The sequence below is a fragment of the Ursus maritimus genome, unplaced genomic scaffold (genome assembly GCF_017311325.1).
Source record: "Ursus maritimus isolate PB19 unplaced genomic scaffold, ASM1731132v1 scaffold_1, whole genome shotgun sequence".
NCBI classification, from domain to species: domain Eukaryota; kingdom Metazoa; phylum Chordata; class Mammalia; order Carnivora; family Ursidae; genus Ursus; species Ursus maritimus.
In genome coordinates this window covers 4692522-4704717 of record NW_024423343.1, presented here as the reverse complement: position 1 = coordinate 4704717, position 12196 = coordinate 4692522, and the positions used below count along the sequence as shown (strand labels likewise).

Genomic DNA, 12196 nt, shown 5'->3' with positions numbered 1-12196 from the left:
GCTGTTTAAAATGAAGTGACGTCAGTGTGTGTTATTTGTGATATGTGAGGGGTATGGGAACGCAATGTGATAAAGGAGATTCTGTTGCTCAGGATAAGAGAGCCATGTCATTCACCGTGTGGTCCGTTGAGCACCTGGTATGGGGGCTGCTCAGTTCGTGGCCCTGGCTGGGGGCCAGTGGGGAAGAGTCAGGACTTGTTGTAGAGAGTTTATGGCCAGGACAGCGCTGAACCTGAGTGGATGTGACCAGGAGGGAGGCAAATAGTGCTGAGATCTGCGTAAGCCACGGAGGGTTCGGAGAAGAACCCAATTCCAGGCCAGGTGGGATGGGGGCCTCAGGCCCAACTTCCGGGAGAGAGTGTCACCTAAGCTGGCCTCTGAAGGGGCAGAACTGGAATGTGTAGAGACAGGGACCCTTGAGAAGATGCAGGGTGAGAGGGCGCAGTGACTGCGGGCCTGGGGTGGGAAGTCAGGCAGGTGCCGGCGAGCGGCAGATAATTCCTGCTGGTGATATGGCAGGGGTCAGAAAGGGGCTGGGGAGGGAGACTGGTGCCAGCCGTAGGGGTCCCTGGGAGATGGCTGAGGGTTGCAGATTTGCCAAGGGTGCTGGCCGAGTGTCCTCCTCCCTTCCTTTTCTCCCTCTTCGTTCTGTGGGGCAGTCATATTTCTGGGAGGGCGAGTGGGTGAACGCAGACCAGATGCGTCCTGGGTGCTCCCGTATCTGCCCAGGGGGCTTGGAAAGCTCACACCTCGTCCTGGGAGCCCTGGCTGAGGCTCTCGGGGCTTTGGAGGCCAGCGGGTGCTTGTGTTGCCTGGCCAGGATGCAGAGTGGCCTCACGGCGTGTCCTTGGGGCCCTCTGCAGAATGGCCGGGTTGGCTAGTCCTGGCAGTGGAGACCTGAACACAGAGCCAGCAAACACATTCTGTGTTGACACTGGATACGATTTTAGATCTATGAAATTCAAAGGAAGCACCCGAAGGCAGGTCCGTAAATGTCCTTGTCTGTCTGGCCAGTTCGTGCCTTGCACACACACATACACACACAAGTCCTGAGAAGAAACGCCTGCTGGCCCTGGGGCCCGGGGAGGTCAGCAGCCATATGGACTTCGGGTTCTGGTGGGATGCTTCCTGAGTATCGTTCTTCTGATGCGTTTAGGCCCTCTTGGAAACGACATCCATCGTTTTGTATCCTCGAGCCAAGGATCGAACATCCCGCCTCCCTCAATGATGTTTTAAGAGTTCCATTAACAACATGCTGGGTCTTGGTGCTCTCTGCTCTACTGCTTTCCATCACACTGTGATGAGGGTTGAGGGCTAATTATTTTATTTGCATGGGCCTCGTAAATATTGCTTATTAATTTTGTTGACCCCCAAAGTATCATATACTTATTTATGATATAAATTTTGCATATATATGAAATTTATGTTGACCCCCAATTCCATTTACTACTTCTGACATTAAATTAAAAGAGGAATGAACTGTTTCTTGCCAATAAGTCTAAGCCAAACTACTCCCGTATTATTTTAAAGCCAGTTAAACAAATAAAACACGATTTCTATTTCAGAATTGTCGTCAGAGCAGAGCCTGGCTGCCCCAGGTGACTCAGGTCGCACACATAAAAAGGTTATTAATGGTAAGAGCCAATGAGAGCAGCAGAGAGCGCTGTGACAGAGAGCCCCGCCCTTTCTGCACCTGTCGGCATTCCGCGGAACTGTGGGCCTTTGGTCTGAACAACCACAATCGAATCTTATTTAGCAGTTAGATTGGATGTCAGTGAAAACCGGCGGAGCCTTGATCCTTTAGATTCATGAAATACACTTTCGCTGGTGCATGAAAGGCCGGCTTTGTTAAGGAACTAGTAACAGAAGCCTGTGTGTAAAAGGCCAGCCTAACATTAGCCCTTTGTCTAATTTGATTAATTTTAATTGCAGGTGCTTGCTCTGGTTATTATCTCTCCAGATGACTGCCGACAGGACCTTCCGCCCAGAATGTTAAGCAGGTGCTCAGAAGTGGTGCAGACGACCTCCCGGGTAGCACCTTCCTGTGCTCTCCGGGATGCACGGTCGTAATAGAACTACCCTCACTCAAAATCCTCAGCACCAAGAATTCAACCAGGAAGATGCTGCCAGAGGCAGCAAGTAGTGTGCCCCTGCTTCTAGGAAACGCCCACGGGGCGTGTGGAGCCTTTACCTAGTGGCAAGATCCCGTACAGGGCGATGAGCTGTCGGACGTCCAGGAGGGAAGGCATGGGCTCTATGGATACCTGGCGAAGCGTGGTCCCCAGGTAGCTGTACTCTCCTGGGGGAACAGAAACAGAGGTTGAGTAAATGGGAGACTGTGCCGGTCCGAGCCGCGTGAGCTTGGCACCTGCAAAACTAACGCAGAATACATAGTCAACATTTCTGAGCAAAGAGAATGGGGTTGCAGAGGGTCACGGAGAACACATCTTCTCTCAGACAAAGGCTTGAGAAAATCCGTCCAGTCGTGCAAGCGCCTGCCTCTATCCTGGCTTCAGTGATGGGGCGTTCCGTTGCATAGGACACTAAACTCCAGGATTTCCAAAAATAACCTTTGCCTATCGAATATGTGAAGTGGAACAAAGTTCTCAAATGAAGGACATACAAAGTAGACTAAAATATGGTAGGCTTTATTTAATTTATATGTATATTCCAAGCGATTATGCCTAACATTTGCATAAACTTTAAAAATAAATTATTTAAGATCAATGTGGAATTTGTACTGGAGCAGTGTAAATCTGAACCTAAATGCAGTCATTTGAAAGGAAGGCTATGAGTCTAATTTAGGATAAATAGAAACATCTCCTTTCGCGGGTAATGTTCATTTACATTTTTATCATTTTCAAAGGATTACCAGAGGAATAATACAGAAATAAATCTTTACAGGTTTAATTAGAAGGCATCAAAGGTCTTAATTGTAACTCGTCATAAATCTGAAGTGTTATTTTCTAACTAATTTAGATAAGGTCACCAGGAAAATTAGTTTGCCTGTCTCCATTTGTCATGAGGAGGGACCTTTTCATGCTCAGACCGTTCTCTCTTGATTTGTACCTGGATCTGAAGGAAAAACACTCAGTGCGTGAGTCTCAGTGTCTTGATCATTTTTTCTTCTGACTTTTTCTTTCTGTAAGAAGTACGGATCTTGCAGAGCTTTCGATGTTCTACACGTATGTCCAATAGAATGCACAGGCGTGTATGTGGAAGAAGGAAAGCTTGAAAGCATTTTCGAATGCTAAGAAAATTCAAGACCAGCTAACGCTCGCTGTGTTGTTGTGGAGGGCAGGCTTTCGAAGCTCCCACATGAAAAAATAGTCCTTGGCAAGGACAATGGGTATTGGTGGAGAGAATGAGTGATAGCGAAAGCTTCCACTGCAGCTTCCGATCCCCGCGCTTTTTAATGAGCAGGCAATAAACAGGAGAGTGGTTAATTTCACCTTCACTAGAGCAGGAGGAGATCCTGTAGCCACCAGTAAATCCAGTGCCTATTGCTGTCAACAGGACATTGGAGATGATCTGAAAGCAACCCCAATTTTCCTGCTTAAATAAATCCATATTAATACCCAGACGCACCATATTTTCTAGAACCTAACAGATTTCATTTAGACTCATCATAGTAAGTTGAATTAGTGGGTGTTGGTTCTGATGGAGCGAAGGACACCACCAGCCCCGGCCGCTTGCCGAGCGCTGAGCCCCATCTGGAAAGCGTGTGGCTGTGTTTCACCATAAACCCTTCCCATCCACTCAGGGAGAACTCAGAAACTTCAGGATTCCCTGCAGAGTTCCCAGGTCTTCCGCCAGAGAAGGAAGAAGGAAACAGTGGATGACAAGGCATTTTAACGACGAGGCATGGACAAGGGCAAGAAAGCCTACAACAGTGGATGGAAGAGAAACAGGGAACGTGTTACGGGTGGGTCTGACTGTGTTTCCTTACAATTCCCATGTTGAAATCCAGATCCCCAACATCTCAGAATGTGACCTCATTTGGAAACAGGGCCATTGCAGATATAACCAGTGAAAGTGAGGTCATTAAGGCAGGTCCCGGTGCCATATGACCGGTGGGTGTCCTTTGTGAAAGCGGCCATGTGCACACAGGTGTGAAGATGGACGCAGGGATGGGGAACGCCAGAGGCTGCAGCAAACCTCCAGGGGACAAGCCCAGGGATGAAATGATGAGGTCACAGGAACTCGGGGGCAGCAGGGCAGCCACGCAGGAGGGCTGGAAGTCAAGCAAGAGAGATGTGGAGCTGGGGGGGGGGGTCCATAGAGGCTACGGCAAAGCAACTGCTTCTCCCTCAGACGCTCAGAAGGAATCAGCCCTGCTGACACTGATCTTGGACTTCTGGCCTCCAGACCGGGAGGGAATGTTTGTGACACCTGTTACAGCAACTCTAGCAAACGATACAGAAGGAGTAAAATAACGGAAGAGAATGGGGACATCAAAGCAGGAAAAAAAATGATGAGAAATAAAAAAATATTTGAGAAACAAGGGGGGATCAGCCTCTAATGTTGCATTCTACCCCACACAGCATTAAGGGGAGTATGAAGAAGAGAGCAATTTATAACAAGTCCTAGCTTCCCAAATACGTTCCTTGGGGACCAGAGGCGGAGGCCCAAGAGCAGACACTGACCCCCTCCTGACCACCCCCGCCCTCAGCGCAGGGACGCCCCGCCACCCCCCACTCCACCAGGGCTGCACACGCACCGCTTCCCAGCGACGCAGACGGGCACGTGTGTGACGCGGTGACGGGTCAGGAGCACGGACTTGTTCATAAGCTGGATGCTGGATGCAGGCTGCCCAGCTCCCGGGACGAGGTTGAGTCCGTGTTGTGACAGCTCTGCCGAGATTGTGCAGGACGTACTGGGGTGCCACCTCCTCCGAAGCTTTGGGGGGCTTCATGTGTATAAATATGTAAGACATACCGTCTGAGATGCTAAGTTTTCTCCTCTGTAGGGCAGGCTCTGAACACCAAGGAGAGTACAAGAAACACTAACTCTGTCCTCAGGTCAATGTCCCCCAAAGGCACAGTGACAACCACGGGTGGGGCCCGATAGTTTGGGGGAATATGAATTGTGTGTGCTCTCCCTGTATTTTGGCCTCAGGCAGTCGCCCTGTGCTCGGTGCTTCTGTGATGCGGGCTGGTGGGGGGACACCCACAGAGACACCATGAAGTCACAAGCCCTCCGACTGGCAGCCCCCCGAGCCTGCCAAAGACTGGGCAAGAATGCCACCACCAGCAAAGCAGGACAACAGGTTGCTCGGCGCCAAGCCAAGCACACCCTCTAAATGCCCCATCTCCTAACTCACTATTCACAGCGATTTAATGAGGCAGGAGCTGCTAGTGTTCCCCTAATTGTGGAAACTGAGGCACAGAAGGATCACATAAAGGGCAAGCATCCTTCGGAAGGTGAGGGGTGGGGAAGGGGACATTCTGTCTTTCACGTTTTATTTCTTTTAAAGCATTATTTATTCATTCTTGGATTCATTATAATTTATTTTCTAAAGTGATTTTTCTCTTTATTTCTAATATTCCTTGAGTTTTGTCAGCTCATTTCCGAGTTTTTCTAATTCCATTCTATGTATTCTTATATTTCTTCTGTAATTTTCGTACTGTATGTTAGCTTGCTTGGAAGAGTGGGCTCCATTTATATGTCCTTTTGTGATGTTAATTTGCTCCATATTCTTTTTTTTTAATGTTTTTTTTAATTATATTATGTTAGTCACCATACAGTACATCCCTGGTTTTTGATGTAAAGTTCGATGATTCATTACTAGCGTATAACACCCAGTGCACCATGCAATACGTGCCCTCCTTACTACCCATCACCAGTCTATCCCATTCCCCCACCCTCTCCCCTCTGAGGCCCTCAGTTTGTTTCCCAGAGTCCATAGTCTCTCATGCTTCATTCCCCCTTCTGATTACCCCCCCTTTCTTACCCCTTTCTTCCCCTACCGATCCTCCTAGTTCTTATGTTCCATAGATGAGAGAAGCCATATAATAATTGTCTTTCTCTGCCTGACTTATTTCACTTAGCATTATCTCCTCCAGTGCCGTCCATGTTGCAGCAAATGTTGAGAAATCGTTCTTTTTGATAGCTGAGTAATATTCCATTGTATATATGGACCACAACTTCTTAATCCAGTCATCTGTTGAAGGGCATCTCGGCTCCTTCCATGATTTAGCTATTGTGGACAATGCTGCTATGAACATTGGGGTGCATATGTCCCTTCTCTTCACTACGTCTGTATCTTTGGGGTAAATACCCAGTAGTGCAATGGCTGGGTCATAGGGTAGCTCAATTTTTAACTTTTTAAGGGACCTCCATACTGTTTTCCAGAGTGGTTGTACCAACTTGCATTCCCACCAACAATGTAGGAGGGATCCCCTTTCTCCACATCCTCTCCAGCAACTGTTGTTTCTTGCCTTGTCAATTTTTGCCATTCTAACTGGCATAAGGTGGTATCTTAGTGTGGTTTTGATTTGAATTTCCCTGATGGCTAATGATTTTGAACATTTTTTCATGTGTCTATTAGCCATTTGTATGTCTTCACTGGAAAAGTGTCTGTTCATATCTTCTGCCCGTTTTATGATTTATTTGTTTCTCGTGTATTGAGTTTGAGAAGTTCTTTGTAGATCTTGGATACCAGTCTTTTATCTGTAGTGTCATTTGCAAATATATTCTCCCATTCCGTGGGCTGCTCATATTCTTTCTTTTTGATAGAAACATTGCATGGGCTTTGATCTTGGATGTTTCCATTGCTTAATTTTATGTGAGGTAGAACTTCTCTACTTTTAGAAGAAAGTTTGGCACGGGGCAGCTTTTTAAATGTCATAGAGCCCCCTCTTCTGTTGTTTCCAGATAAATCAGAAGCAGGGTGGTGTGCGTTTTTTGAGGTGGCCAAGCCCCTCGCAGTTTCGGCTGCAGTTGCTGCCCGGTCCACTGCGCCTCCTCCTGAATGCCTGTGGGTTATTTTGGCGTTCCTCTGCTCTGTGTCCCCAGTGGCTTGTACTTTGGGGTGTGAGGGGCACCTCGTCATTTAGTTTGTAAATGTTGTCCGCTGGTTTCTGTTTTCGCTCTCTGGCTGCTCTGCCTGCTTTTACGTGGGGGTTTGGGACGATCCACTGCCATCTTTCAAGCTAAGGATTTTAACTGGGAAAAAATAAGGAAAACATGGAAAAGCCCATGTGGCAGTTTGACTGATTTTGTTAGACCGAGTCATTTTCTTCTCATTTTTTTTTCTTTCAAACTTCTTATGCAAATTCTAGTTCGTTAACTTGCAGCGCAATATCGGTTTCTGGAGTAGAATTCAGTGATTCCTCACTTACGTACAACACCCAGTGCTCGTCCCAAGTGCCTTCCTTAATCCCCTCCCCCATCTAGCTCTCCCCCACCCACCTCCCTCCAGCAACCCTCCATTTGTTCTGTATGTTAAAGAGTCTCGTATGGTTTGTTTCTCTCTTTTTCCCTTTTCCCCTGCTTCCATATGTTCATCTGTTCTGTTTCTTAAATTCCACATATGAGTGAAATCATACAGTATTTTTCTTTCTCTGACTGACTTATTTCGCTTAGCACAATACTAACTCCATTCACATCGTTGCAAATGGCAGGATTTCATTCTGTTCGATGGCTGAATAACATCCCACTGTATATACACCACGTCTTTGTCCATTCATCAGTCAATGGAACTTGGGCTCTTTCCATAGCTTGGTTAATGTCGATAAGGCTGCTATAAACATCAGGGTGTATGTACCCCTTCAAATCTGTATTTTTGTAGCCTTTGGGTAAATACCTAGTAGTACAATTGCTGGGTCATAGGGTAGCTCTATTTGTAACTTTTAGAGGAAGCCCCATACTGTTTTCCAGAGTGGCTGCCCCAGTTTGCCTTCCCACCAACAGTACAAGAGGCTTTCCCTTTCTCCACATCCTCACCAACATCTGTTGTTTCTTGTGTTGTTAGTTTTAGCCATTCTGATAGGTGTGAGGTGGGATCGCATCATGGCTGTGATTTGCATTTCCCTGATGATGAGTGATGTTGAACATCTTTTCATGTGTCTGTTGGCCATCTGCATGTCTTCTTTGGAGACAGGTCTATTCATTAGACTGGGTCGTTTTCACCTGAGGTCTGACTGTGTTCACTTTGGCCTTAAGTGTCATAAAGGTGCTGTCTGGAAACCGAAAGATCATTGCGAAGTCCAAGATGGGTAAGACATCAAACAGAAGATGAGAAATATGACCATTAATTTATTTTTGGAGACTCCACCTTGTGCCAGGCACTGTCTAAACACTAGAAATTCAGTGATGAACAAAAACACTGGATGTCAAAGGAAAATACGGAAGGAGAAGGAGAAGTCAGGGATTCCCAGCCACAAGGAAAGGGACAGTGTTCTGTTAACAATGTCATGTTTTCATATGCACAGAATTAACAGAGCAAACTCAAGGGAGTCCAGGAGAGAACCCTTTGGTAATTGAACAAGAAACACATAAAATACATAGAAACCCAATATATAGTCCAGTATATGTCCTGGTAAAATTCTTATACTGTTAGGAAATACGAATGCTCCCCCAGGCCCTCAAGAAGGAACTGTGGCTTTATTTCAAAGGCATTAAAGTAATCATTTTTTGATCAAAGGGAAATGTCAACCTTCATGTTCCTACAGGCCAAAATTAGGTCAATGTGTAATATAATACAATGAAAACGAGAGATTCCATGTTTCTACACTGATACCACAACAATTTAAAAAGAGGGTGGGAAGGACATTTCTTTCTAGAAAAATGGCACCTACTAAATATAGAAGGGATGATAGAAAGAGAACACCCCCATTTTGCACCTGCCCTAGCAGTAACTGATACGGGCAAAAATCACTGGTGGAGGATAAAAACTTTAAGCCAGCTGGGAACAACATCTCCAGAGCCTCGAAGAATCCCCCCCACCCCAGATTATTCATTAACTAGGAAGGGGAGAGTGAAGCTTAACTGTGGAGAAATCTGGGGAACAGCACTTTGGCCAGTGATGAAACTTAACATCCCCAGTGACGGGACACACGTGCCCCCAACATGAAGCACTGAGAAGGACATACTATCAGCTCCATGGTCTGCTTGCCAGAAACATTTAACCCGAATCAAGCCATGAGGAAACCATCAAACCATTTCTGTCGAAGGACAGTCTGTGAAACAGCTCAGACTCTGACAATGTCAATGGCGTGAAAGATGCCGGGTTGGAAGTTCTAGATTAAAGGCGTGAAAGGCGACTAAACAGGTATGAGCACCACGGTCACGGTCCTTGATTGGCTTTCGGATTCAGAAAGACAAAAATGTATAAAGGACATTATTAGGACAATTAGGGGAGTTGATTACCTATTAGGTATTAAGTAATAGCATTGCAGTAATGCCAAGATGTCTGAGGGCGATTATCCTTCTGTGGTTATGCGGGAGAATGTTCTGGTTCATGGCAGATGCGAGAAAGCGAACATTAAACCTGCCCTAGGGTGCTGGGATTATGAAAAATTTTAAGCTTTAAGTGTGTTTTCAGGTCATCATGTTGTTTTTTTAAAAATTAAGAGAAAACATTCAGTGGGCCCAGTGATAGCAAATGTCCCCCGTCCTTCCTTCCAGTTACATCTGTGGTGGCCCCTTCTGGAAGGAATTCTTCCCGTAAGAACTGTGTGTTGTTCAAGTTCCAGGTGCTGTTCCCCTGGGGCATTTTGTTTAAACCTGAAAGTATGAACAAGTCTTCATTTCCTCAGCTTAGCTTATGCCAGACGGAATGCCCCAAGGAGAGTTGGTAGTAGGCTCAAAAACCTGCCTCTACCACATTCGGGGAGAAAGCTGGACCTGGGGGTTCATGGCGCAGAATGAATTCAAATCCATTCAGTCCAACAAAAATCTACTACAAACCACTACGGGCCAGGTTTTGGTTTGGACAAACATGCAAATGAAACATATTTCCAGCTGTTGGGACCTCAAAACCCAAGGGGCGACATATACGGCACATACGCGTGTTAATTTTGGTGTACCTTACCGATGTAATCGGAGAGGTTAACTTTCAGAGCCTGGATCAGCAACCCTTCTTCCACCAGTTCCTTATACAGAGACTCAATGGTCCTGGTGATAAAGCAGACCGGCTATTCCGTGAGCAGACACATAAAACCAGCATTTCTGTTAATCACCACATATGCAGAGAACTTTCACCAGATCTATTTCTAAGCGCATTTGTATCTATGCAAATAAGTTGATTTTTGGAAGCGTTTCTACAATTTGGGGACAGTCTAGGCTTTAAAAACAATACTTTTGCTCATCCATGTGTACATCTGACGTTTCCCATTAATAAGAATTATATCCATGGGCATCTGAGACCAGCCACAGCTCCTGCAGTCTGCCCTTTCATTAGTCCTTGTGATGGCACAGATATGAATTAGAAATTGACCAATAAAAGTAGCGCAATGGGCCCACAATTATATATTCAGTTAGCATCTGCAAGTCGTAGTAGATCATTAATCCTTCGCAGAATTGATGTTTCCTTTTAACCCAATAGCATAATAGTTTAGAAGAAATATCTATAAAGAACCAAGGCTTATAGGGGAACTCATTCTACTACGAAAGACAAAATGTCTAATGCAGTGACTGTGATGATTTTTTTAGGAGAATGTTATACTTTTCCATAGTGTTTACAGATATTAAAACCACTCCCCAAGGGGGGCTTGGGCATATAGCCAGCACACTGGTAATTTATATTCATTGAGGAAAAACTCAAGACAGTATCCTACTTAATGAATGAAACTCCTAGTGAAATTAACTGGGGCTTGGCTTGTAGGAATTTAGATAGGTCAAGCTCAGGTATTGAGTTTAATCCTTTGAGATGTTTTGTTTACTTCCTTTTCATTTCTAGGGGCCTTATGCTTTAGTTCTACCCTAGTCTTTCTTTAGAATGAAGGATTGTAAATATAACTACATTTAACCAGTTCTTTGTTCTACGATCCAGGTTAGTACGATCAAAAATATCAGTTATATTTAAGCCAAATACCATTGGGATAAATGTTAATTCAATGACCCCAGTCTTTGATTGACTAGAATTTTATTCTTTCAAATATATTTAAAATAGTGTTTAAATTAAAATAGCATTTAAGATTCTGCCACGAATTACGAAGGTTTTAATTGTAATGGGATTTGGGATAACAATATCTGACCTGCAAGGAAGTACCAAATGTAGGTTTTTAACTAGAACACTGATTCAATATAAACATAGAATAGATGCATAAAATATTAACGTAAAATTGAAGATTCTCTAAAACAATCAAAACAAAATATATTAAGAAGCCTGGAACACAAGCCTATATTTGGATCTTTCCAGTGAAACGAGCTTCTGTTAAGGAATCAAACATTTTCAACTTTCAAACTACCTTCATGTGATAGAAGTACTGGTGTCAGGTTGATGTTAACTTGATGAGACAAACGACGTTGTCTTACTAGGCATGAGCCCTAGTCTAGAGACATAGGGTCTCCAAAATTGAAATGAAAAGTCTTCCAGGAATGAGACAGCCAGCTGTTTCTGTGCTTTTGGGCATAAAAGTGAAGAAAATAATCCTGGTCTCTCCTCGTTCTGCTATAGAATCGCCCGCGGCTCACTTACGACGGTCCGTCTGTGCAGAGGCCCGGGCGAGAACATACTCAGTGTCTAATGGCTCTGTTCACCAGCCCCGTGTGTGTGGTCTACCTTGTTTAAGCTGCATTTTACTTGGCAAACCCATCCTTACAGGCATGAGAAGGTGAATGAATGATTTTAATTTCGTGATTGGGTCATATTGGTAGATTTGATTTTAGCTCTGGTTTGTGTCTGGATAAGGCACTTTGCATAAACTTCTTCACCTGCAAGACTGTACTTGGTTTTGGGACTAATGTAAGAGCAAAGGAGAAAAGTGGGTTTTACAAGCTACTAAAAGACACCTGTGGCCTGTGGCACTATGTGCATGCGTGGGCTGAACCCCCGTCTAGAGAAGGCACCGTGATGCCCCTTGGGTCCCCAGGAGCCATCAGTGTTGGTGCCTGGAGGGATCGGTGCCCCAGAAACTGGGCACCTGACTTTCAGGATGCTGACCAAGCCACTCTTAGGCAGCAGTCAGCCACAGCGTCTTAACCTCGAACCTGTCCCCAAATGATGGAGCCTCAAGTGAGGAGAGCTGCC

At 45.2% G+C, this 12196-nt stretch overlaps 1 protein-coding gene across 1 annotated transcript in view; it reads right to left on the bottom strand.

Annotated features, from left to right (window-relative positions):
* IQCA1 (IQ motif containing with AAA domain 1) overlaps positions 1-12196 on the bottom strand; it is a 165754-nt gene that overhangs the window by 36922 nt on the left and 116636 nt on the right. Inside the window, exons 13-14 of the mRNA XM_008690299.1 lie at positions 10037-10119; positions 2192-2299 (exon numbers count right to left, since the gene is read on the bottom strand). Coding sequence (XP_008688521.1) covers positions 2192-2299; positions 10037-10119 — 191 coding nt within the window. The remainder of the gene's footprint in view (positions 1-2191; positions 2300-10036; positions 10120-12196) is intronic.